Here is a 27,121-nt window from a genome sequence, read left to right as displayed (position 1 = left end):
ACATTCTTTCTCAGGAAGAATGATAATACATTGGCACAGCTGCCCAGGGAGTGCTGGGGTCACCATCCCTGGAGGTGTTCCAGAATTGTGTGCCTTAATGATTATGATTTTATGGCAAAGGGAGATGGGACGTGGTGTAGAGACAGGATGTGGGTTGCGCTGTGACGGCAGCAGATGTGCAAGACCTGTGGGTCAGGAGACACGGAAGGAGCTTGCTTGGCTGCTCCATGGCAAGAGCAGTGGCTAGAGGGAGAGAGAAGGAGGGGTGAGTCCTGAGGGAAGGGCAGAGCTGGCTGTTTGATGGAGAGCTTTGAAGAAGATGCCTTGAAGTGGCAAAAGACATCAGAACTGGCATATGAGCCTGGCTATATTTTAGGTTAATCTTAAGATGAATGACAACGCGTTGCTGTCCCTGTTGGTGTTGAAGAAACATGTAGATGTGGCACTTCATTTAGTGGGTGATATTGATGGTGGGCAGATGGTTTGATTTGGTGATCTTAGAGGTCTTTTCCAACTTCAGTGATCCTGTGGTTCTGTTCTGTGCTTCTCTGGGCTACAGGCAACCAGAGCAGGCCACTTGTGAGGAGCACACAGATATTTATCAGGGAAGGTGGAGCTCAGGGGTACAGGCATCTGTCTTGTGAACTAAAAAGCATCTTCTAAAGGACGTGCAGCTGTGAATGAGATCAATCCAGAGATCTGTTGGACTATCTTGCTTTTTCTCTCTTGGCAGTCATTCCATGACAGTAGATGAGCTCTGCCCTGGTGATTGCAGAGGGAAGTCCCTTCCTCTCCTGGTGCAGGGTGAATTGGTGCCCTTAGGAGCAGTGGTGCTGGGCAGAGCCAGCCCAACCATTTGGGTCCGTACCTGTGTATGTGTGGTGTGCAGGCTGCTGAGCAGGGCAGGATCAGCAGGGAGGAGGCCTGAGCTCTGGCAGCCACTGAGGAGGTGAGCGGAGGAGGGCGTGTGGGAGGCAGATCTCACAGGAAGATTGAGGGACAGCATGGCTCCTGCAAGGCTCGGTGCATGGGAGGTTGTTGCACAGCTCTGTGTTGCACAACCAGTTACAGTTTGGGAAGAGCATTTCAGTGAGAGCCGGAGGGACACTCACAGCTCTCCCTGGGGACAGACAGCAAGCAGCTTTTGCTGCGGGAAGGAAGAGGTGTTTGGTGCTGGTAAGGAAAAGCGCTGCTGTAACTCCTTCTGAAAAGCCTCTCCTGCTCCTCCCAGAGGCCTCAGGCTCCGGAGCAGCAGCTGGCCTCCAGAAGATAAGCAGTTTGCAATGCAATCTCTGCCCTGCTTGCGTTCATTTGTGGTTCGGCTGTGGGTTCCCTGCACCAGATGCCAGGAGTGCTTAATTCCCTTCCATGATGCCCCTCTAATGGGTGGAATTTGGCCATTCGCTGCACTCAGGGACACTTTCCTGGGGGATCTCCAATTTCCTTTACTCCCACTCTGGAAAAATATTAGGCTCACGGTGTTAATACACCTCTTGCCTATTTGTTTGTTTAATCTGTTCATAAGGCATCTAGCCAAGGCACTGACCAATGAGTACATACAGAGCAATGCTGGGCAGCTGGCTGCGAGCACAGCAGGGCTGGTAGAAGGCAAGAGAGCAGAAGAAAGGGGCAAATACTGGAATTAGCAGCAACAAGCCAACCAAAATACTGCTGCTGGACAGGCAGTACGCTAAAGGTAGACAGTTTCTAAGAAGCTATTCTATGCTTGTAAACAGCACTGCTGGTAACATTCACAAAATGTTTGTGATTTGAATTTTTTGCAAGCTCCTCCTCCCAAATTCATGTCATTACGTGCTTTGTTTGCTTTCAGCTTCTAGCCTTTGTAGTTTCAGAATATCTCTTATCCATTCCATCCAAAGCCCTTTGTGCTGCAGCAGGGCAGTGTTTGGTGAGTCCTGCGGCTTCGGGCTCTGAGCAAGGATCTGCAGGTGGGATTTGGAAAAGCTATAACTAGAAAGTAGGTCTTAAGCAAATTGATCCCTGGCTCTGGGATTTTGACTTCACATCGTGAACAGAGTGTGTAACCTGTGCTTTGCTGCCCTGAGTCTAACTGCACTTTGCTGCTAGCTGTCCAGGCTGCTGGGGAGTTGGACCAGATGATCTTTATAGAATCTCTATGGAAGGTCCCTTCCAACTCAAATGATTCTGTGGTTTTACTAGGACAGGAGGAAATAGTTTCAAACTTAACAGAGGAAAGATCTAGATTGTACACAACTTTTTTCCTGTATCCAGTAAGGGTAGTGAGGCACTGGCACAGGCTGTCCAGAGAGGTGATAGTGCCCATCCTTACAGACACCCAAGGTCAGGGGATGGGCTCTGATCACCTGATGGAGCTTTGGGTGTCCCTGTGCATTGCAGGGGGTTGGACAAGATAGCCTTTGAAGCTCCCTTCCAACTCAAATCATTCTATGACTCTATCTAAGCTAGTTTTGTACATCTGTGGGTTTGATGGCTCTGTTCCCTTTGCAGAGGAGTTTGGGACCTGAAACTCCTTGGGTCAGAGGCCCTCCATGGGGTTCAGCCTCTTCTTGTCCAATTTAGGTGGTTCTTTCTCATCTCCCACGTGGAAGAGAATCAAGAGGAGGCTGTCCTTTGGGACGGTTTTCTTGGGGCTGCTCTTAGCAAGGCCAGCTTGCCCTGCAACCACCTCTGTGCTCTCACCAGCTTGCGACTGCAGCTGTGCCCGCAGCCTCCCTCCCACCTGCCCCCTGCCATCCCACTCCTGCTGGCAGCTGCTGTGAAGCAGAACCCCTTGCTCAGCTACACAAGGTAGCAGCCCGTCCCAGCAAGGAGCCTGCATGGCCCTCAGAGGCCACGGCTTCATGTTCAATTACAGTAAGAGCGTCTCAATCCCACTCCTGGAAGTGGTCCATGGCCGATGTTTCTCCTTGGCCAGAGCTTTGTGCTGAGAGGAGGGATCAATATGCTGCTTGTGCAGAGATCCTCAGCTGCAGCACACAGGTTGCACGTCCCCCTGTGGTTCCCAGACCTGTGGCACAGCGCTGCACCCACAGCAACGCACCAGTAACTATGAGTGGTTTTGGAGAGGCACTGGGGCTGACTGAGCCGTTTCTGTTTCCTCCATGTGCTGCTCTTTTTCCTTGTTCTCTGCCTTGATTTCAGCGGCGTTGTTTTCCTCGTCCTTACGAATGCAGCCAACTTTGTAATTAACCAAAGCACTGCGCAGCCATTGCGGCTGTTCCGTGGAGCTCTTTGTCCAAACCAATGCCTCCCATTCCCCAAAAGATTTTGTTCAAATCCCCACAACTGAGGGCGGATTGGAACCTGGGGTTCAATTCTGATACCTCTGGCTATGGTAAATACTGTAGGGGTTATTTTTCTGTTGCATTCTTACATGAGAAAAATAGTTACGAGAAATAAATATCACTCTGAGCTGGGCTTTACTGCTTACTGGGCTTCGAGCCTGGAAGGATTTAAAAGTCATCATGCTTTCAGGGAAAGCTGCAGCGAGTGAGAGGAGGCGGAGGGCTGCTGCTGCCAGCTGTTGTGATTTGGGAATTGCTGGTCCTCACCAATGGAAGGGAGGTGGGGAGGCAGCCAGCACTGAGCAGTGTGACAGGGCAGTGGAGAGCCCCGGGTTCATCGTTCCTTTCATACTGTGACACTGTACATGCAACCTGTTTTTAATCATAGTTGTTATCTTGTGTTGCTGGGCATTGCATGAACAGGATGGGAAGTGTCTTCTTGGGCATTACTGGCTCTGTGTCCCCATGAGGCCACTTTCCATCCCACATCTGTCCCATATGGAAAGCAGCGCTCTGCTGTGAAGACTTGGAGCAATCTGCCAAGGCTGGTTACAGTATCTTGTCCATTAGAAGCAGAAAGAAATACCACTGGGGGTGGAAGATAGGAAATATATTTGCAAGGCATCCAAGTCTGATGCTGAGACGTTCTTTCTTTCAACGTTGATGTTGCCAATAGTTTCTCTTGTGCTCAGACCAAAACTATTCTGGGTGGAACATTTGCTCCCTACTTTCTAGCAAGCCTGGTTGCAGGAATGAAGAATGGATTCTTTTCGCTCACCACAGCTGGTTTGAATGATTTCCACACTGAAGCCATTGACTCCAGTCACTTCTCATGTGAATCGCAAGGAAGTCGTGACTGGGTTTTTGTTCATGTGCCTGACAGGGGCAGGAACAGCAGAGCGGTTGGAGCCAGCTGGCTGCTTGCATGGAAGTGCATGGCAGGGAGGGGTCCAGGTGCATCTCTGCACCCAGCGCAGGTTGCACACATCCCCGTCAGCTCTGTCCAGCAGTAAGGAGACAGAGGAGAGCGAGATGTGCTGCTGACCTGGGCATCTATACGTGCTGCAGGGCACAGCAGCGTGACTGCCTTGGGTGCAGAAGGCCCATTGTGCTCACTTAATGGAGCTTAGAGAGGAGTCCTTCAAGAATGGTGACCCTCACGTTACAAGTAATGCAAAAAAAAATTACCTTGAAAGCCATCAGTGGCAGTTGGGTAGTCCTTGAATGAGGCATCGAGAGGGATGTGCTTCAATGCATTGATTTCAAGGTCTGCTTCTCCAAAGGAGTGGCAAAACCCTGTGCTTCAGAGACCTCAGGAAATGACTACAGGTCCTGCAGCAGGTCTGCGTGCTTTTGTAGATGAGCTCGCTGCTGTAAGCAACTTGAGTGAGATCATGGATCATAGAATGCAACTTGTAACAGGCTTCTGCAAAAGAGTCCCCTTCTTTTTCTCTTCTGAAGGAGCCCTCTGTCAGGAAGATGGGTGAGCATGTGGGAGACGACAGTGATCATCAAGGAAGATGAACCATTCCTTGGGTTTTTATCAGAGAGAGGTCCAGTAGAACTTGCTGAGAGTAACATGACTGCAGAAAAAGGGATATAGAGAAAAAATAGCTCCTCCTGCTAACAGCCAGTGGGGAGGTGCCGTGTTGGGGTCTGTGTGTGTAGAGGGGCTTTGTGACCCATAGGACACAAGCACCATGTCTGATCATTATTGCAGCAATTCATTTCAAATCATGGAATCAATAAGGTTGGAAAAGACCTGTAAGATCATCTAGTCCAACTGCCAACGAATCTGTGTGATGGAATGAAGTGCATGAGCAATCACTTGCTTCCCTTTCCTACCTCACTCCTAAAGAAGAAGTGGGATCTGGTTTGTTCATTTTGCTGTACCTCATTCTTCTGGTGTGTTTGCATCGTGGCTTTGCAATGAAGAATCACCTAGGTTGTTGTTTTAATTGAGAGTAGCTGTAGGGTATGTAGCTACAGCTCTTGGGTGGGTAGGTGATGGGTTTTATTGAGGCAGTAAAGTGTAGAGAGCTGTTAAAAGAAAATGCCTTATGACAGTGATGCTGTTCAGTGTGATTTATAGTTTTATGACTGCAGGCAACTTTGAAATATTTTCACCATCCTCAGTATACATATTAGATAAATGTACAGCCTGTGCTTACCTACATCAGTGTTGACTTTCTTTCCTGTGATGCTGGAAAGGCATAAAAATGAAGACATTTTCAGCCTGTTACAGCTTGACATTGTTTGGAGAGTAGAGCTGTTTTGGTACAGCTTTGGGTTTTTTTCCTTCCTTTGGAGAATCCTTTAAGAAATGCCTCCTGGCAGCCATGGAAGTTGCAGTGCAGTGATTCTCTGCATGCATAACAGAACGAGACACCTTACATGTGAAGGTTATTGATCAGAGCTTCTGCTCATTTCAAACAGAGAGAAAATACAGTTCCTAGTTTAGTGCTTTACTCCATCATCCCCTCCTCTGCTTCCTGTGGCCTCGCTGAAGTTGCCCTTGGTGTCAGTGAGGGAATGGCTTGGTTCTCCACCTAGGGAGCCCTGGGCCATGGCCAGAAACCTCCTTGATGGAGAGGAGAGATGGGCAGCGACCTGCAGGACCATGGGAGCAGCTCCACGGTCTTGGAATTGGAAAATAAGGCTTTGCCAGTGTGTTGTCTGGATTAATGAAGATGAAATGTACTGTATGAATGCAGCATGATTGCGTGGTTATCCCATGGGCAGCTCCTGCTCACAAGGAGAAAAGGTTGAGTTGTGTTTGTGCATGGTTTTGCTTGCTCCACCAGCTTTCCTTTTCGGTTTATTATGAAGGACAGGAAGCGTGTGTTCTTCTGCTCTGAAACACAGCAGATCAGCAGATTCTTCTCGGTTATCCTTCTTCACATAACTCTCCTTTAAGATATTTTTTTCACCTATCCTGAATCGTGATACTATCTCAAACACAGCTGATAAATAAGGGTGGCTGCAAACTGTTATTTGGATGTTGAACAAGGTATCCAGTTCTCATGCAATGAAGCCATGGAAAGCATCGCCGCGTCTCAGGGTGAGGAGCTGCTTCAGGTACCAAAGGCAGTGATGGTATTTATAGAATCATAGAATGGCCTGGGTTGAAAAGGAGCACAGTGCTCATCCAGTTCCAACTCCCTGCTGTGTGCAGGTCGCCAACCAGCAGCCCAGGCTGCCCAGAGCCACATCCAGCCTGGCCTTGAATGCCTGCAGGGATGGGGCATCCACAGCCTCCTTGGGCAACCTGTGCCAGTGCATCATCATTTAATGGGTTCGTCTTGGAAAAGTTAAATGTGCAGCCTTGGATTGGCAGAATTTCTTTTGGAAAAGCTTTGGGTTTGGGTCTCGGGGCTGTTGGGGTGGTGATGTACAGATAGGTGGGGCTGTGACAGATGTCCCATGCGTGCAGCCCCCAGACCTTATTGGTTTTCAGCCAGGAAGACTGAAGCTAGGCAGGGTTCACAGGGAGAGATAATATCTTTCACGAGAGCAATTTGTACAGTTAGAAAAACATTTGTGCTTTTGGGACCATATGCTTTTCTTCAGATCTCTCTGGTTGCGCATTACATGAAAAATAAAATAGGTTCAAGTTTTGAAAGGTTTAGTGGATGTTTGAGAGAAAGGAATTCAAAAGCAGCTCACAAAAAATATCTCAGCATTTGATTTGAAGATTTTAAGAAAGATTCAATAGCCCTGAATGACAAAAGATCTTTCTGGCTTGCAGCTTTCTCCTCAACCCAGCATCTGTGCACATGGGGTTGAAGGATCCGTGTGCAGTCTCAGAAGTGTGCAGTCTCAGAAGTGTGCACTCTCGTGCACCTGGGCAGTGTGCAAGTGTACAGACACATTCTTGTGCCCTTCTGTACTCCAGGGTGCTCTTAGCAAACAGGAATGGTTTGGTCTATTTCAGATGTCAGCGGGAACCCAACGCGTGCCTGGCTTCCTAAAATCCAAAGATACCCTTGTAAAGAATTAGTTGTGAAAGTATTGACTTTAATAGCATGTGGGTTGTACTTAAGTTCTTTCCAGTGTTGGTATTTAGTTGGGTTTTTTTTCCTCCTCATTTAGCTGTGGTGCCATGCTGTGAGGAAGTGTGTGTGTTTATCTTAGGGAAATTGGTGGGATTTGCAGGCATTCAGCACCTCCAGCAGTTATTCCCTGCTTGGTGCATTTTGCCATCATTTTGCACCAAGAGGAATTGTTCAGAGGGCAGTGGGAGAGCTCAGAGGCTGTGGGACAGGGAGGGAGCACAAAGTGAAGCAAGGAAGCAGGAAAACAAAACTAGGAGCTGCAGAAGTGATGGAAGCATGGTGCTGGTTCACCCTCTGCTCCACCGAGGGGTTCTTGCCAGTTGATTTTTGCCATAGAGGTGGGGATCTGAGTGCAGAGATGGGGCCGGGAGTGGTTTTGGGAAGGGAGGAAGCAGTGGAGGGTGCAACACTCTTGGCAGGAGCGTTCTGTGGGTCACACAGTGACAGCTGTCGGTCTGCAGAAGGGATGACCTCACAGCAGGGTCACCCAGCAGACTGCAGGCTTGGCTGGCACGCCTGGCCGATGCCCAGGAGCTATTTTAGTAGGTCTTGCAGGGGATGGAGCCTTGGCAGGACCTGTGGGTTTTGAAGTGAGCTCCCAGCCCTTTTCCCTTCGGTAGCCAGCCAGCTCCAGCATGGCCCAGGGCTCCGCTTGTGTGCGTCACCCCGAATGGCACCGCTTGGCTTCACATCCCTGTGCAGCTCCCTCCCAGCAGAGCGGTGCTGTCTCTCCAACCCACTTGTCTGTGCACCAGGGGCATCACTGCACTCTGAAGCTGTGAGCCAACAAGTGCCCACCTCTGCCTCGTTTCTCTCCCTGGCCCAGAGCTCTGCTAACTCCATCTCTGCCCTCCTGCTCTGGGGGTCTGCAGGAAACCTCCGGCTGATCTCAGTTACGTGAGCCACAGAACTAAGCAGCATACAGAAACCCTCGTGTACATCTTCATTCAAAGATTCGTAGCACTTTCTGTCCAGCATAATTAAAAGGCCTAATGTCAGCATAATTTAATTCCAACAGCTGCATCACAACGTGGCGTTCTCTTTGTTTTCTGCTCATGACCAGTGTGCTGACACAGGTTTAGAAGGTGCACATGGCACGTGCTCTGTCAGTCAGCTCGAGCCCCTCCGCTTCCCAAAAGCTGAGGCTGAGGGCTGTGTGTGATGGATGCTGTTTCTTTCAGTGGGGGGGATCTCCTGCCCCTGCCATACGGCTGTCACTTCCCCCTCTGCATAACAGCTTAGCATCCCGCACGCTGTCAGACCGTGTAAGTGAAAACCCTGAGTTGTTTTTCTCTCTCTCTCTGTGATGATATAATTAGAACGGCTGCCTTTTCCCAAAATGGCCAGGCTGTGCTATTTTCTGTGCCACGATGCTTGCTAAGGAGGCAGTCTTCGTTTCAAGAGGAAGACACCCCGTCTTGCTGCAGGCAGCAGGCAGATGGACTTCCCCGGAGTTTGGGGAATTTGCACATGGAGTTGTTTCACACCCTGTTCTCTTTCCCTGCACAACAATACAGAGGAGCAATAAGACATGGGACCAGGCTGGGGTGGCAGTCCCTATGCCAGGGCTGCTGTGCCCTGGGCCAGGCTGATCTCAGCCTCCATTTTTCCACCTTCCAGAGCATCTTTGAAGTCTTCAGATCCCTCAAGGTAACTGAGAGTCTGGAGAGGCTCCCATCCAGAGAGGCTGTGGATGCCCTGTCCATCCCTGGAGGTGTTCAAGGCCAGGTTGGATGGGGCCCTGGGCAGCCTGGGCTGCTATGAAATGTGGAGGTTGGTGGCCCTGCCTGCAACATGGGGTTTGGAGCTTGATGATCCTCGAGGTCCCTTCCAACTTAAGCCATTCTGTGATCCAGATGGCAAACCCCATGGCTCTCCCAGTGCTGTGTGGCTCTTTGTTACAGTGGGGATGCTGGAATACCTTCCTGCTTGCATGGCAGAGAAACCTTTTTGTTTTGTCCTGATGCCATTGGTTTCCATTTGAATAGAAGGGAAAAGAGACTTGGATGAGGAGGGCAGAGAGGACCCAGGGGGATGTGCTGTGGGGTGGCACTCCTCCTGTGCCACTCGGAGCTGCCTGCTCTGCATTGCTGCCCCAGGGACCTTCAGCAGTGTGCTGCTGTGTCTGTGCTGTAATGGGGCACACATGGAGCTCAGGGGTTCTTGTGGTGTGTGCTCTTACAGGAATTCAAGCTGTAAAACAGTGAAATGCTGCAAGTATAAAACTCCCCATATTTTGACCGAGTGTTTAATTTATGGTTGCTTCTGTCATTCGGATGTGGCTTACAGTCCTGGCCTTTGTATTATTTCCTTTTTGTGCATGCATTTATTGTGGGGAAGCATTTACGAACTCTGAGAGGTTCAGTGAGAGGGAGAGCTCCTGGGCAGGGCAGTTGCTTCCCTCCTTTCTGCAGCCTCTGATTTTGGGGCTCACTTTTTTCCCTTAGAGATGTGCACATGTGTGTCATGAAGGGTGATGCTCTTCAAACCAGTGGGAGTGTTTCCATGAATTTCAATGGAAAAACACCTGTGTGCTCTTTTAGGGCAAGAGATGCTGATCACAAGTTGCACCAGGTGAAATTCCAGTCGGGTATTAAGAGGAATTTCTCAGGGCAGTGAGGCAGTGGTACAGGCTGCCCAAAGAATGGTGGCATCACCATCCCTGGAGGTGCTCAGGGCCGTGGGGATGTGGCACAGAGGGACGTGGGCATGGGGTGAGCTGGGATTGGACTTGTTGATCCTAGAGGTCTTCTCCAGCCTTAATGATTCTCTGATTCTGTGATTGTAATCCGTGTTTGGCCCTGTGTTCAACCCAGGCTGTTCTATGATACAAGATGAGGGGCGTAGGCTGCAGGTGATGCTGTGGGGCTGCTTCCATGTCCTCCCAACTCCCAGCACAGGGGCAGGGGCAGGAGATGGGCACCTCAGGGAGGATCTGGGGGGTGAGCCCTGCTGGCAGACTGCCTTGGCTGCCAACCACGGACACGTGGACACGTGCAGAATTATCCTTTGGGTTGTGGTGATCTGAGATCGCCGTGGCCTTGCCTTCCCCAGGGCTTTGTGCTGCTTTTCTTGCTGCCGCAAAAGGCTCTCGGTTTGTTCCTGGAGCCTTGCTCAATGCACTCCATGTGGATAGGCATGTTTCATTTTTAAGCTTTGGGGGGAAAGAAAAAAAAAAAAGAAAACAAAACAAACATAAAACACAGCATGGCACAGATTAAATCCATTTGAAAAAACTGGAAAAAAAAAAAAAAAGAAAGACGTATGTGCAAGTCAAGTCAATAGGAGGAGGGGAGTGGAAGGGGGAAAAAGAAACTGTGACATATACAAACCCTTTAGTGAGCATAGCATAAGATTTTTTGGCTGGCACTCACATGATTTTATTCAAGGGCTGGGAAAGAACTACGATTAGTTAAAAGCTTCGGCAAAGTCTGGAGGGAGTGCTCTGAAGAGTTGGGAGCCGCGCAGAGGTGGCTGTAACTCCTCTGGCAATTGCAGACCATTCTTCCGAGGCTCAGGACAAAAGCCTTTTCTTTTCCCTCCGTGTTCAAAGAGACTTGTTTGTCTTGAGATGGTGCAGCTGTGGGCCGCGGGACCGCCTGCTTGAAGATACCCCTTGTAGAGGAGAGGAGAGGAGAGCCTGCGCCCTGCAAAGTGGTGGTAGTATTTTCTCGTGTGTGGGTCCCCCCTCCTCCTCCCTCCCTCCTCCTCCACTGCCATGTGTGGTTTTTAATAAGAAGAAGAATGTGGAGGCAACATTTTCCAGGCAAGGGGAAATTTCCTGTTTCTTTTCTGTTTGTTTAATAAAGTGTGTAGTTGACTGTAAAGCTGTAGCTACTCCATAGTGAATGAGTAATTCGGCCGATGGTCAGGCTGGCTTCTCGATGCACTTTGATATACTGCAAGTGAACATGTTTAACGCTGGCTTCTTTCCTTTTATTTATTATTTTAAATGCTGCGTGGCGCAGGGAACTGAGATTAATAAGAATTAGGCAAATGGCTCCGGCTTTTGTTTCTGTGAGATAGCACCCGCCGTCTGGCGGCCGCACAAAGGCTGCCATTGAGCAGGAGCGCTCCCTAATTCTCCTGGCAGGGGTGCCATTGGGATCGGATACAAGTGGGTGGCAGAGGGGAGGAGCGGTGCAGAGGACAAGCAGGCTTTGTGCCTTCCAAATGGAACAAAAGCACTTTATGCACCGGGCTGCGTGCAACAAGCGAGCCGGCTGCACTCGGGGTTCTGAGCGTGGCTGCAAAACCTTGCTGCTTCTCCTTTTTCCTTGTCCACAAAGCCTTCCTCCTCTCTCTCTTCCTCGGTGCACCAAGCGATGCCAGCGGCCCCCAGGGGATGGCGTGGGGCTGTGGTTGGCAGTGGTGGGAGGCAGGAGCTGGGTGCGGGATGCACGTGGAGAGGCTGGAGGCTAACCGTGCTGTTATCCATGGGGTCATGGAGTCATGTGATGGCTTGGGTTGGGAGGGACCCAAAGGCCCGTCTCATTCCAACCCCTCACCGCAGGCAGTGCTGCCAGACACCTGATGGCCCAGCTGCCTGATGGCTTTCTGATCCAGGGCACGGCTCTCCTGAACGAGGCAGGTGTGTGCAGAACAAGTGTGCTGTGCGAGGAGATGTCATTCCTTGTGGTGCTGTGCCGGCAGCTGGATGGACAGCAGTGCATGGAGGGGCCCAGGGGGTTACACACAGCATCTCTCTGTGCACCGTTATCCCTTTTTGGTGTGCAGAGCCTGCACGGTGAGGCTGGGAGGTGATGCTCCTCATCTCAGAGATGCTGTTCTGCGCTGTGCGTTAGGGAAGTGTTGTAATTCACTTGCTTGTTAAACAGAAAAAAGAATCCAGCTGGGTATAGTGCTTCCCTTCAGGCTTGTGTAAGCCTTCTGCGCTCTGTGCATGTTGTTATTCTCGCTTATCTGCTTATGGCAAGCTCCTTTTGGTTATCCACATCATCTTGGCCCCATTCCCCGCCTACTGACACGGCCACGCTTCCATCTGGAGGATGTGCGTGCAAACGGGGCACGTTCCTCCCGGTGTGCTCTGATGGAGAGCTCCAAAAGCACTCGTGTGTAACGTTATGCTGGGCGTTGTGGGTCAGCTGTGCTGGGTGGGTTCACTCCTGGCTTTGCTTTTCCTGCTCCCCATCCTGGTAGCTGCGTGGCTGCCTGGGTCCCTCCTGGTGCTGCTCCTCTGGCATTGCTATGGCCCCTGGTGTCCCAGGCTTACATCCTGCTTGACAGCAATCTGGACAAACAGGCACATTTCATTTTCCCTTTAAAAAAAAAAAAAAGCAAAAAAAAAAAAACCCAAACACTGTTGCTCTTCTCTGTGAGTTTCCTCCCCTCATTGTCATTTTCCTGGCAGGAGGGTGGTGTGATTCCCTGCAAAGCGGCCCCTGCTCCTGGCTGATGCTGGCACACAATAGCATTTGTTCTACAGAGAAACCCCAACCCCAAACCAAACCTTCACCCCTCTGTAGCTAATTACAGCCCTCTGGCTTCTAGAGGAACAGCTACAAGGCGTGGTTGTCAGCAGAGAAATGATGGCACTGAATTCCCCCAGCAGAAGAACCCTAACAACCATCACCAACGTCCAAAAATGAACCTGATAATCCCAGGCTGAGCAGCTAATAGGATAGAAGCATGGGGCTTCCTGCAGCCCTTGCTGATTATCACTTGTTTCCTAACCTCACCTTGGTGAGCCTGTGATTGGAAAATGAGCCTAGAGCAGCACACAGCTGGATGTGGCCATGCCTAAGGAAACAGCCGTAGGCATTGGGGTGGCACTGGCGTGTGTGTGTCCCCACAGCAGAACAGAGTCTGCACTGGTTTTGTATCCTTCGCTTTGTGTGCTCTCCACAGGAATGCTTGGGCAGAGCTGTTGCCACGGGTGTAAGGGTTTGTGCTCCTTCTGCTTGCAGGCATCCGTCCTCAGATCATGAACGGCCCCATGCACCCCCGGCCCCTGGTGGCACTGCTGGATGGCAGGGACTGCACGGTGGAGATGCCCATTTTGAAGGACTTGGCGACCGTGGCGTTCTGTGATGCACAATCGACTCAGGAGATCCACGAGAAGGTAACAGAGTGGTGGCTGTGGGGCACGTGGGGACAGGCAGGGATGCCCTCCTTCCTCCCCAGTCCTCAAGATTTTGTTCAGAGCTCCGCTGTGAGTTGGCCCAGGTAGCATCAGCAGAAGTCGCTGCTGATTAAAGTTTAGTGAGGCTGTTTCAAAAGCCAGATGTTATTTTGGAGCAAAAAGTCACCTTATCTCTTGTCATCGGCTTTTGAACATCAATATTATGAAGGTTTCTCCCTTTCACTGAGCCTGCAGTAACACACAGCACTCCATGCCCAGCACTCAGCATCAGCAGCACAGAGTTTGGTGGCTGTGGGCAGAGGTCAGAAATCACATCCAGGGTCTGGAACTGAAAAGGGCCCCAAATATAAAGTGCAGGGGAAGGGTTTTTTATGAGGTGTTCATTGACTAATGAGCGAGTCTTGCAGAATTTAGGGCTTGGGTTCCCAGAGCACTAAGGGGAGCCCAGTGAGGGTTTGAATCTCCACTGAAGGATGGAGTTCAGCCTTACATGTGCATACAGCCTCACACAGATGGTCTTATGTACTCCTGGAGTGGTGAGCAGTGAGACAGGTACCGCCCATCCAACATGTATGAGGACATGGAGTGGCACATGGTTGTCCTCAAAACAAGTGGATGCAGCCGTAGAACCTAATTCTTAAAAGAAGAATTACCCTTGTTTGGAAGAGGAGGAGCTGATAGATCTTGGAGTGTCCATGCAGTTCATGCCTGATTCCATGGGGATGGCTGCAGTTTCGGTGGGGCACGCTGCTGCTGGGTTTGGTGGCACCGTGGCAGGTCAGCCAACAGGTTGGTGGTTAAAGCTGGGCAACTCCCCGTGTAACTGCATCTCAGGAGCTGCAGGTGTTCTGTCCGAGTGTCCTGGTGACTCCTGACATCCCTGTGCCCTGTTGCAGGTATTAAACGAAGCTGTGGGGGCCATGATGTACCACACCATCACGCTGACTCGAGAAGACCTAGAGAAGTTCAAGGCCTTGCGGGTCATTGTTCGAATAGGCAGCGGCTACGACAACATCGACATCAAAGCAGCAGGGGAGCTCGGTAGGTCTCAGTCCTGTGCTTCAGTCCCCTCCTTTGTGCCTCTGAGTCTTGAGAATCAGCGCAGGGGACCTGTGCTCCCCATGGGAGCATGTGAGCCAAAGGGCAGTCCTGGCAGTGCCTCGCACAGGGGCTTGGTTCAGCTCCCACATGCCTGGCTGTGCTGCTGGGCCACCACGTGTCACAGGGGTGACAGGGACCTCTGGCGAGCTGCACACCACAGCCTGGGAGCACAGCATTGTGTTGGTGATCGCAGCAGCTGTGACAGCCATTGCGGGCCACCTGATCCAGGGACTCAGGCTCATGGCTCTCACCATGCCTATGCAGGGCTATCTCTGGGGAAGTTAGGGAAAACAGCTGCTCCACATGAGCCATTCTGCAAGGATAATTACGATAAGAGAGTTTCAAATAGGCATTCCTAAAAAGCAATTCTCAGTATAGTGAATTATTTTTTTTCTAGAGGAGAGCCGTGTCTTCTCAGTTTAATGGTTTCTTCGTGTTTTTAACTCTTATTGTTATTATCCGTTATAATGACGTTCTGAAGCTCTGAGCATCAAGAAACGAAAAACATAACGAATGAAATAATGGGATACTGCAGCATAATCCTTCTTTTTATACTTAGCAAATTGGGTGGCCAAATGATGTGGTTTAGAGTAGAAAATGTAATGACTACCCACAAATGTAGCGTAAAGTTTAATTGGTATTGCTTTCCATAAGGTAGTTCTTAAACCGTGCAGGCAGCACTATGTCCAGCTCCTGCTGGGGTGATGGGGTGGAACGACACTCCCAGCAGGTGTAAGTACCACTGCAGTGGGTGGTGGGTGGGTAGGAAGGCACCCAAGAGGGCAGGAGCCCATCAGACAGGGATGAACGCTGCAGGGCTGGCGGTGGGATCAGCCCTTGCTGCCTGAAGCAGGGTGAGAGGCACAAGGTGCTGGGAGCTTGAGTTGGGGGGTGGTTTCACCCCTGTAGGGCCAGTCAGGTTTCTCTGGGTCAGCACAGGGGCTTGCTAACAGGGAGGAAGAAAGGTCTTAGAGCTTCTGGAGGCAGGGGGGTTGGCAGAGGGCCCAGAAGGTGCATGCATGGCCCGAAGTATTCTCATTTTTTAACGGAGTCAGTGGCCCTTAAAGTGGAAGGGGATTTTTGGAATGTTATTCTCTCTTTATCTCCTGCTTTTTCATGGTTTCTACTCCAAGGCCCCAGTACAGTAAAGCATTTAGATACACATTCATCTCAAATTGTGTGTTTAAATTGCGTTGAAGCCAGTGGGATATAAGCATGTGCTTAACTGCTTTGCTGAACAGACGTGAAATTAAGCACCCTCTTACATGCTTTGCTGGATCAGAGCTTTAACAGGGTAATGGCCAGGGAGACATTCTCGGTTAACTTAATACCCGTAGCTCTGAGCAGAGAGGCACGCTTTCAAATGACCCCTTTGTGACAAAGGAACAAAAGCTCCGTTATGGGGATCTGTGTGCGGGGCGGCCGCGGTGCCGGGTGGGGAGAGCTGTGCCAGCATGGCTGGGCCCCCAAAAACAGCACCCAAAAAAGCCTCAGCACCACGAGGAGCACGTCTGGGCTGGCGATGGTCACCCCGAGCCTTCCTGCAGCACCGTGCCCCCATTGGGAACCTTGGGAAGCCAAAGTGGGTCCAGCTTGGAGCGGCTGCGCTCAGGTGGCTGTGGTGGCACATCTTGGGGGACCCAGAGGTCTTGCCATACCTGGAGCTGGCCGTGCAGTGCATAGCACGTGGTTCTGCTCCAGAGCAAGAAGAGGTGGCTGGTTGTGCCCTACGTGGCTTAATGGCTGAGCAGTCTTATTGTGCAGAGGGAGTGGCTTGTGCCATTGTGGATGAATTGGCTTTGAAGGTAGATTAAACTAAACAAGAATAGGACTTGCTCTTACAAAATAAACATTTCCTCCTGGAGTTATTCCTGCGTAGCTTTCGCACTTGGAATTGGCGCTCGTTCTCAGAGGTGACCCTGAGCAGTACGAGTCGTGGTGCCTTTGCAGATGTGAGGCTGCTGCTCCTTAACTCTGCATCTCTTTGCAAAGTGTTGCTCCAGCTGGCCTCTCACTTTACTGGGGAAATGGTGCGTGAGGGCCAAGGGCAGGGCAAGTTGCGCGGGGAGCTCCTTTGCTTTTCAGCACACCCTGGTGCACGCCAAGCCCAGGCACACTGTGCTTTTGGAAAGACTCTTTGTCAAAGCTGAGCAGCTCCTGGCACAGCGCTGTCCCCAAACTGCCTTTGTTTGAGGCTGTGCCTGGCTGCTCCTGAGCCGTGTCCTCCCGCAGGGATCGCCGTCTGCAACATCCCCTCGGCTGCCGTGGAGGAGACGGCCGACTCCACCGTCTGCCACGTCCTCAACCTCTACCGACGGAACACGTGGCTCTACCAGGCGCTGCGGGAGGGCACGCGGGTGCAGAGCGTGGAGCAGATCCGGGAGGTGGCCTCTGGTGCTGCACGGATCCGGGGCGAGACGCTCGGCCTCATCGGCTTCGGTACGTGGGCAGGGAGGGAGACTCAGTGCTGCAGGATGAGCTAAAAGGAGAGTTTGCACAATCAGAACTAATGGAGTGGGGATGGGGCTGTGTGTCCCACGAGGTTGGTGTGACATACAGTCATCGAATCACAGAATGGTTGGGTTGGAAGAGACCTTAAAGCCTGTCCGTTCCCAGCCTCTGTCACAGTTGGGGACACCACCCACCAGATCAGGTTGTGTGGGACGCCATCCGTCCTGGCCTTGGGCACCTGCAGGGATGGGGCAGCCACAGGTCTGGGCAGTAATGCTGCAGCCTCACCACCCCCAGTACAGAATTCCCCTTTTTTTATTTAAAGCCATTCTCCCTTGTCCTATCTCAGTCTCCCCATCTAAAATGCCACTTTTCTCCTCTTATAATCTCCTTCCAAGTACTGGACATAGCCATAGACTCTTTTACACTGGTACTTGAGAGAAGGAGCTGTATTTTCCAAGGAGAGTGGTGGTGAAACCCAGCAGTGCCCTCAGAGTGACCAGAGCTGGCTGTGCTGCCTTGACGCAGCTACATCACCTTCCTCTTTCTGAGCCATTCTGCCCGGCGTGAATAGTGCTTGTCTTCAGTTCACCCACAGCAATAGATGGGACGGAGCTCGGACACCCACTGAGCTGAGAGCTGATGCTCACACACAGAGGTGCACAGCGTGCACACCTGGCAGCTTGGGCTGGTTGCTTTGATTCTCCTTCCCCTCGCACAGGTCGCACGGCGCAGGCGGTTGCGGTCCGAGCCAAGGCGTTTGGCTTCAACGTCATCTTCTACGACCCGTACCTGCAGGATGGGATTGAGCGGTCCCTGGGAGTCCAGCGGGTGTACACACTGCAGGACCTGCTCTACCAGAGCGACTGCGTCTCGTTGCACTGCAACCTTAACGAACACAACCACCACCTCATCAACGACTTCACGATTAAGCAGGTAATTGCCTCAAGAACGGCCAAGGCGAGTGCCCTGGTCAGCACCCAAACCCCAGGTGATGCAGTCAGGCTCTGTGCTCGTGCCCTGGTTCCAAAACAGCTTCTTACACCATCTGTCCCTGTTTTTTCCTGGATAAATTCCCCTGTAAGCAAGCAGTGAACAGGGGACAAGGATGGGGTTTGCCAATGCCGGCCAGAGTTGGGCCAGCTGTAGAAGGCCCTCTGACACCCAGCTCTCTTGTCTCTTCCCGCTGCCCCCAGATGAGGCAGGGAGCGTTCCTGGTGAACACGGCGCGCGGCGGGCTGGTGGATGAGAAGGCCTTAACTCAAGCCCTGAAGGAGGGTCGGATACGAGGGGCTGCGCTTGACGTGCACGAGTCGGAACCCTTCAGGTAAAGCTCCCTGTGCTCCCTTCCTCAGCATCGCACACACCTGCGGGGAGCCCAGCGGCGGCCCTGGAGCCCTTTGCCATTCTTAACACTTTTTGCTCTCTTTTCAAATGGCGGCTAATTTATTTTTTTGCCTCCCTTGCGCCCAGTTTTGCTCAAGGCCCATTGAAAGATGCTCCTAATTTAATCTGCACCCCTCACACGGCCTGGTACAGCGAGCAGGCGTCGCTGGAGATGAGAGAAGCTGCTGCTACCGAAATCCGGCGCGCGATCACAGGTACAGCCCTTCTGTGGGGCCCTGAGCTGTGGCTTTCTGTAGCCTCATGCAGGGTTCTAACCCTAATTTTCTTCCCAGTGGGAGGCCTGAGAAATCCAACTTTACTTTTCTGTCATTCAGACACGTTAGAAGCTGAGGATGATTGGGATGGAAGGGACATGAAAGAGCATGTCCAAATGGTGCTGGAACAGAGCTTGCTCCAAGATGATGCTCCAGCAGATGGGTGGTTCTCTTGTCCTAAAATGAATCCTTGACCTGATGGCAAAGCTTCACTTTGGGCTGCCCTGTGCTTTGAAATGGGGCTGAAGGGAGCAGCTGCTCTGAAGGCAGCACAGGAGAGGTCTCCAACCATGACCTTTGGGACAGCCAGTTGATTTTCTGGGGCCCTCATTTCTCCTCCTTTCCTCCCCGTTTCCACTAACAAATAGAGGGAAAAGGAATAATTGTAGCTTTACTATAGGGTAATAAAACAACAGGGTGCCTGACACATGCTTACCTTTAATACCGACTCCAGGGCGCATCCCAGAAAGCCTAAGGAACTGCGTGAACAAGGAGTTCTTTGTCACAACAGCTCCGTGGTCAGTAATAGACCAGCAAGCAATCCATCCAGAGCTCAATGGTGCCACATACAGGTAAGCCAGAGAAAAGGACGGTCACAAGCAGGGCTTGCCCTGCAGGTTTTCTAATGCTGCTGCTAGCGAGCCAGCACTCACACTCACCAACAAGCAGGGCAAAACTTACAGACTGAAAAAGGGACTGCAGATCTGCTCTGTCTGTGTTAGAATGCACAGGCTGCAAGCCTGGGCCTGCTCACAAACCAAGAACTTCAAATACAGGACTAAATGCAGGTGGCTTGATGATTTCCACCAGAATCCCTAAGATCAGATCACTTGCTTGACTGTGGGAGGCTCCACGCACACACCAGCACTGTGTTGTGCTTAGGGAAGAGGCACGCAGGATCCCATCCCCAGCAGAGCTGTGAGGGCAAGGGCCTGAGCAGTGTGTGTGCCCCTGACCAGCAAAAAAATGAGGCCAAACCACCCACAGATGGTGAAAGCATCCTCCTTAACCTGCACCCCTGTCAGGTGGTGTGTCCCATGGGGCTCTGCTATGCTCCATGGAAGCAGCTCCCCTCCTGGCAGCAGGCAGAGCATCTCCTCCTGGCTTCTCCTTTCTCAAACTCAGTGTCCTTTCTTGGAATGCTGTAAGAAAGGCAGCTGGATTAGTCCAGCTCCAGTTTCCAAGTACTTTCTCTGCTTACGAGAGTAAGAAAGGACAGACCCTGTAGCAGCATCTACCGAGACAGAATGAGAGGAAGTGACTTCCAACTAAAAGGGAGGATTTTTGTTCAGATGCAAGGAAAAAGGTGTTTTTGTTTGTTTTTTGGGTTTTTTTTACAAGAGATACTTGGGATGTCGGAGCATGCAGGATGATTGCTTACCGGATTCTTCAAGAAATTGGTCTTGGCAAAAGAGGAAGCCTTTCTTGTGGTTAACAGCTGGTGTCAAGGTACAGGGCCAAAGCCACAGAGGCGTACCCAGGAGCTGCACACAGTCCCATGGGTGCAGAGCTGTCTGTCAGTGATACAGAATTACCCAGCAAAGGGCAGTGTGGAGCTTCATAGAACTGCAGGAAGAAGGTCCATCTTAAAAAAGAGCAGGCAAATAAAACAACAAAGCCAGTAGATGGGGAATGGTTTTAAACTGAGACAGGGGAGGTTTAGGTTGGATATTAGGAGGAAGTTTTTCCCCCAGAGGGTGGTGAGGCAGTGGCACAGGTTGCCCAAGGAGGCTGTGGATGCCCCATCCCTGCAGGCATTCAAGGCCAGGCTGGATGTGGCTCTGGGCAGCCTGGGCTGCTGGTTGGTGACCTGCACGCAGCAGGGGGTTGGAACTGGATGAGCATTGTGGTCCTTTGCAACCCCGGCCAGTCTGTGTTAGATGCACAAGAGGGAGCGTGCCCAGCTCCAGGAGCAGAGAAGCAATGTTGTTGTGCAAAAAGGGAGGGCGCAGGGGGCCGTGACATTCATTACATCTGGTGTTGTCTGCTGCTCCAGCTGATAAGCAGCAGTTAGTTTCCTCAGGCAGTTAAACCACGCAGTTATTACAGCAGCTCGTGAGATCACTGCTCTGCTACTCACCCTGATTGTGTCAAATTCAGGACGGTCCTACAGTGCTGGTTTAGAACAGTATAACTTCACACGGAATACCACGGTCATTAATGGCAGCAGCGACTGTGCTGCCTGCTTCCTCATCGCAGCTCTCACCAGGTGCTTGAGGATTTTTACAGCTGAAAAAATCATCTTGGCTCAGCCATCCCAGCTGTAAGGCTAGGCGCTGGGCCTCCAGCAGTGATGCATTCCCTTGCTCCCCTTTCCCCTGCGGTTGGGTCCCCAGGTGAGGTGATGGTGGCTGCCTCTCTTCCTCCCCCCAGGTACCCACCCGGGATGGTCAGCGTGGCCCCAGGAGGAATACCAGCAGCCATGGAGGGCATCATGCCTGGGGGCATCCCTGTGACTCACAACCTGCCCACAGTGGCACATCCTTCCCAAGCTCCATCTCCGAACCAGCCCACAAAACACGGCGACAACAGGGAACATCCCAACGAGCAATAGCAGATAATTTTAAACAACACCATCCTTCAATAAACTCGGGACCAAGAGACGTTGGAAAAAAGAAGTTATACACGAACTGAAAACGAATTTGATACGAAATTTGTAACGTTGATTTTTTGGACAGATGCATCATTGATGTTCCAGTGTTACCGACACTGACAGCAGCCAAGACTGGGAAGAAGCCCTGAAGAAGGCACCTGCTCACTGAAGCGCTGAAAACTAAGATGTGATACGTTAAGGATCGAAGTGATCGACCTCTGTTATTGTGTGTTAAGTTTCCTTCATCTGTGCATCAATCCCATGAATAAAAATCAGATTTTTTTTCCCCTCCCTTCCTTGGGAAGAACAGGGTGTCTGCACCTGTTTCCAAACAATTGCATTAAGCAATCCTTACCAAGGTAACATAGAAATGGAAGAGGAAACCATGAGGTGGCTTCAGCCCTTTCCTTACTCTTGTTACCTCTGACAGTAGGAGGCACCAACACTGGCTTAGCAGCGGAAGAAAAAACCAATGAAATCCTTTGTGCAGCCTCCCGGGGCCGATGTGTGCCAGCAGGGCTCCTGCCAGGCTGGGGGCAGAGGGTTGGGAGGGCAGAGGAACAAGGCAGCAGCTCCTTCCTGCCCAGCTCTCAGTACCGTAGCTGTGCACCCATCTGCGCCCTGCAATGATGCGAGAAAAAAAAAGAGAAAAAAAAAAGAAAAAAAGAAAAAAAAAAAGAAAGAAGAAAGTATTACGTTTCACACACTATTTGTACTCAAATATATTTTCTCAGTTTTAAATCTGCAGCTATTTTATCAAGTGGAGAAGTCTTGAGCTGGAAAGGGTTCAAGAATAATGTTGCATTTCCTTATGTCTCAGGAAACACTTTTTATGGTAACTTGTCAGACTGTCGATGAACAAAACCCACTTTTTTAGACATGGATAAAAGTCTTCTTTTCTTCACGTGATATTTTATACAAGAACACTTCAAAATGTGTTATTAGACGTGACTGATTTTAACAGATGCTATTAGGTTTGTATCAACTAGTTACATGTTATATTCATAGTCTTTTGTGAATCATCGCCTTTTTGTTTTTAAAACGATGGCCTCTTTCGAGCCTTTGTATGGGTACATTCCTGTTTCTGTGACAAAGAAATCTTAAGCTGTCCCAAACAGAAAAAAAAACAAAAACCAGTGGCTATCAGCAGTATGTTTTGTTTTAGTGTGTTACCGTTACTGTATTTGTTTATTGTAAAGGTGGACATTTAGCGTTCGGTGCAGTTTTCAATAAAAAGTGATAAAATTTCTATAATTTCTGGGAGGTCAGAGCTCTCTGCGTTGTCCCAGCACAGCAGTGAGGCACCGGGAGCAGCACACAGCTCAGTCACAGAGGGGGCACCCGGTGAGGAAAACGGGTTGTGGATGCTAAGGTCTGGGATGGCATTAAAAACAAACCGCTGGGATTTTTGCCTTGGCTTTAAGTTGCATCGTGCAGGGCTGCAAGGGCCTCCCCTGGAAGCAGGCTCACAACACAGCTCCCCCCAGCACCCACCTCCCACTCCAACCAAACCAGGAGTGGCTGCAGATGGAGGCAGGCAGCTTCCAAGGCTGCTCAGCAGTAGAGATGCTGGTTAACGAAAGATGGAAGGAAGCATCCCAGCGCTCAGCGTTACCTCTTCTGCTGGGCTGTGAGCAGCAGCAGCATGGGATGCAAAGATGGTACCTGGAAAGACTGAGATCTGCATGGGCAACGTGGAGCAGCGCATGGCAAGTGGCAGATGGGAGCCAAGGAGTGAGGAGAGCAGAGCTGAAAGCTGCTGCTCCAGATCTGCGCCTGGGACTTCGCTGACAGCCACACTGCTGTGTTCACACACTGCAGCAGACAGGGAGCTCTGTGCTGCTGAAGGATGGCAGAGTGTGGCAAACACTTTAAATAAAGCCACCAACAGTTAAAAAAGGGGTGAAGTTGCTGAGCAAGGAAGCAAGTCTCTAAGTGCACACAAACCTACTTCATTAATAGTGTCAAACCTGTTCCAGTCATACTTGCCATAAGCCATGCAGTGGGACTCTGGAAGAAGCCAGGATTACTAAATTTTAATATATTAAAACCAAAAGGAACACAGGGATTGAGCACTGAGCAGTTCAAATAAAACCAGAAAACCGACCAGGTGTAAAGGAGGCAGCAACGAAAGCTAAGGTCTGTGCCAGGAAAGTGTGTGTTGCTCACAGCAGCAATGAGAAAAACAACACTGAGAACCAAAGTTTGTGTGCTTGGCTGAAGGAGCAGAACTTGCTGATGAGCTGCAAGGGACATCTGCAAATTCATCTCAGTATTTGTAAACTTTCAGGTGTGTAATTCAGGAATACCCATGAACATACACTGAGTACCGTGCTAGCACAAAGCAGGGTTTGCATCTCTTTAATCTACAAGTACATGAGGTTTGGATCACTTTGATTTTGAAAAGAAGATACTGCCCCAGTCCCAAAGGGACCCAGGAAGCTCATTCACCTGAACAAACCGTTGTACAGCACATGGGAACAAAACAATAGTGATTAAGAAAGCCAGGAGCTCTGAAGTACCAGGACTGCCCTCACACCACAACTACACACACACACTGGGGCGCGCTGCATGCGTGCACAGCTGGCACTGACTGCACGGCGAGCTTCTGCTCCCTGGGGATGCTGCAGGCTGCCCACACAAAGCCAGGGCAGAGAACAGGGCTCAGGGTAGGTTTCACATTAATTATTCTCTCCATGTTACAAGGAAGCATTACTTCCTTCAGCAGAACATTACTGTGAAAATAAGGGGCAGGGGGCACATCGCACAGCCTTCGAAGTAGCTCAAGGGAGGCAGGAGCTTCTCCTTCCATCCATTCAGTGCTGGTGTGCACAGGGCAGAGCTGCAGGGAGCACACGCTGCTCTCACCCCAGCACACACTGCCTGCAGCTCCCTGACAGCCCAGATTTAGCCATCAGCAAGACAAGGGGGAAAAGGGCTTTGCTGCAAGTTAAGAAGAATAAAAAGAATACCAAACTTGGGACAGGGCCGTGTGTGCGTCAAAAAACCTCTTCAGCATCAGCAGCTTGCCTGTCGGTTCAGGTCAATCATACACTGCAGTGAACATGCACTCTTCTACCTGACGTTTTGCACATGCACCAATCAGGGGAGACAGAACGGCCCAAAAATCTGAAGGCATTTCCTAATGAACCTCAGTGGGATCTGCGATGGGAAAACTGCTAAGTCAATACAGTACTTCGTTCTCTCTGCACTTCTGGTGCCATCACCAAGGTTACGGAGGAGTTGTGCACATTTCAACACCATCTAAGCAGCATTTGGAAGAAAAAAAAGCAGCAAGTTCCTCAGGGTTTCCACAGCTTTCCCCTACATAAAAATATGTGCTATGGGGCTTCTTTCCAAATCCTAATTTCAACAATTGCATCTACTGCAAAATTCCTTACGGAACCACCACAGCATCCCAAGTGCTTTTCAAAACCTGAATTGCACTGCATGTGTAAAAACTGGCATTAACCTTTAGTGTTTACGTGAGCTTTTTAGATAAACTTTATCCATTACAGGTTACATGGCTAAAGTTATCAAATATAATAAAATTTCTACTGGAGAATATACTCTGAACTTACAGTCTTAGGAACTTACATAGGTTTAAGTATGGCCACATCAACCGACATGCAAGAAATTCCCAGGGTTACATACTGAGAGATATATAACACGGTGCTTTTGGAAACAACTTCAGCACAGATTCCTCTGTTTTAATCAGAACTGCTGAGTGGATTCTCACTGGATTGAACGACCCAAGGAGCAAGCCTTGAAACAGACGGTTTTTCATTTGCAGCAACGTTTGAGTTGATGAAAGAAGAAATGATGGAGCAGTATAGAGTTTGTATCACAGCAAGAAGGGAGCTCTCACAGTGTAAAACTCCCACTCACATCTCGAGTCCTCAGATTTCACACAATTCCATTGAGTAGATACGTACTGGAATCAAATCCCTATGCTTCAGGTCACATCTCTGAATAAATATCATTAAGTATATTGAAAGGAACCTAACTATGAAAGGAGGGAAAAAAAAAAAAAAAGCAAAAAGACTTTTTCAGGAAACAAATCATTTCACTCCATGAAAAATTTAGCTTCTCTTCCAGTTTGTTCCACAGAGTTCAGGTTTTATTTGTGGGCACGGCAGTAACTGAGCTATGAGTAAAATGAACGTGGTTTTGTTTATGACTTGCTGTGGATATTTTGTGCAAACAAAAAAACCTCACCATCTGACCCGGGCACCAGTGAGCTTTGACACGAAAGGGCCTTTCACAGAAATATGTCAGAGTAGCTAAAGGTGACGTAGAATGCCAGGTTCTACTGTAAAAGAATCTCAGAGGGAAGAGAAATCCACCTAACGTGTGCTTTGTAAGTGCCCTTATCTGAAAAATTTCTTTGCAGTAATTAAGATGCTGGTATACTTCTCCTATTACACAATCTCTTACACAACCACATGCGGTACATTTATAGACAGATTTACAATCAGAAAGAAAAGTGTTTGTTGGTTTGTTTGTTTTCTGTCTTGATAATAAAATTAGGTGTTTTGTTTCTCTTTTGTTTTATACAAACTGTAGTCCAGCCCATTCAGCGCTCTCCACGCAGCAGATGAGCTTCTAGACTCTCCCCATGCTGGTTAGAACAATCCTTTGCAGCATGTTTCTTCTAGAATTAGGTTGCTCCACAACAAACAGCTACAGCACAACGCTAACTCCAGGTCAGACACTACGTGCTGGTAATTTGCTTTTCCAAATTCACCCATCACTCATCATCATCATCCTCGTCTTCCTCGCCATCAGAAAGGGAAGTACAAGGGCGGATCTGCCGGTAGCGATCGAGCCACTTCTCCACCATCTGGGTGACCAGGGGATGGTTGCGCCTGCGAGAGCTCTTCTGCATGGCCACCAGGACGCCTCCTTCTGTCACACAGCAGTCCAGCCACTCCCGAAGCAGCTTCTCTTGCTGCTCCTCGTTACCTATCTTCAGGGAGAGAGAGAGAACAGGTTGAGAACGAGGCCTGAAACGTTACCAGCAACTTCCTGGAAGTCACCTTCCAATATCTGACAGGAGAGGGAATGGCTGTCTACAGGGTGGGTACCAACAGGACAAGGGGGAATGGTTTTAAACTGAGACAGGAGGTTCAGGTTGGATATTAGGAGGAAGTTTTTCCCCCAGAGGGTGGTGAGGCACTGGAACAGGTTGCCCAAGGAGGCTGTGGATGCCCCATCCCTGCAGGCATTCAAGGCCAGGCTGGATGTGGCTCTGGGCAGCCTGGGCTGCTGGTTGGTGACCTGCACACAGCAGGGGGTTGGAACCAGATGATCACTGTGGCCCTTTTCAACCCAGGCCACTCTGTGTTTCTATGACACACTCTCAAATACCCTGTCTGGGGTAGCAATGCAGCTCCCCTCCCAGGCTAACACTATCAGCATCCCACAGTCACTGCCACTCAAACCAATGCACACTGCTTTTTCAACCAAAATGTGAAAGTTTTGGAAGTCTTCTCCAGCTATTCCTCCCCTTCTGAGTTCTCCAAGCAGGCTCTTCCAACACAGTTTTCCTATATTTCAGTCATTTGTGAGAAACTAGTTCTCCAGAAGGCACCCTGTTTAATTAGGACAGGTCCTACAAGAGCCTTCTGGCTTTACAAAGCAGTTTTTAGGAGTCCAGCAGTATTTGATACAAAACACTTCCTCTTGTAAGACACTGCTGATGTCATGCCTTGCTAAAAAACAAACATCCCTCCCTAAACTTGGAAGGCCATATTCTTTTCTCCTTTATCTGTAGGATGGCCACTTTTGGGGATGACAAATTATTTTCATCCATTCCCTCCCTTCTCTCACATACAAACTTTATTATAATAATGACAAGGAGCCACTAT

General features: G+C 50.1%; 2 protein-coding genes across 4 annotated transcripts in view; one reads left to right on the top strand and one right to left on the bottom strand.

The window, feature by feature from the left end:
* Positions 1–22,500, top strand: part of CTBP2 (C-terminal binding protein 2) — a 46,507-nt gene extending 24,007 nt beyond the window's left edge. For both annotated transcript variants that reach the window (XM_042863689.1, XM_042863688.1), the window contains exons 2-9: positions 13,270–13,424; positions 14,342–14,486; positions 16,779–16,985; positions 17,719–17,933; positions 18,194–18,324; positions 18,471–18,598; positions 19,113–19,230; positions 21,032–22,500. In XM_042863689.1, the coding sequence (XP_042719623.1) occupies positions 13,270–13,424; positions 14,342–14,486; positions 16,779–16,985; positions 17,719–17,933; positions 18,194–18,324; positions 18,471–18,598; positions 19,113–19,230; positions 21,032–21,212 (1,280 nt within the window). In that variant the 3' untranslated portion in view covers positions 21,213–22,500. The remainder of the gene's footprint in view (positions 1–13,269; positions 13,425–14,341; positions 14,487–16,778; positions 16,986–17,718; positions 17,934–18,193; positions 18,325–18,470; positions 18,599–19,112; positions 19,231–21,031) is intronic.
* Positions 22,501–23,596: 1,096 nt separating this feature from the next.
* The window catches only part of ZRANB1 (zinc finger RANBP2-type containing 1), a 37,031-nt gene continuing 33,506 nt past the window's right edge, over positions 23,597–27,121 (bottom strand). For both annotated transcript variants that reach the window (XM_042863690.1, XM_042863691.1), the window contains exon 11: positions 23,597–26,220. In XM_042863690.1, the coding sequence (XP_042719624.1) occupies positions 26,002–26,220 (219 nt within the window). In that variant the 3' untranslated portion in view covers positions 23,597–26,001. The remainder of the gene's footprint in view (positions 26,221–27,121) is intronic.

This window comes from Lagopus leucura, unplaced genomic scaffold, assembly GCF_019238085.1.
Source record: "Lagopus leucura isolate 7727_CA_CO unplaced genomic scaffold, USGS_WTPT01 Super-Scaffold_741, whole genome shotgun sequence".
NCBI classification, from domain to species: Eukaryota; Metazoa; Chordata; class Aves; order Galliformes; family Phasianidae; genus Lagopus; species Lagopus leucura.
This window is presented reverse-complemented; position numbering and strand designations above follow the sequence as displayed.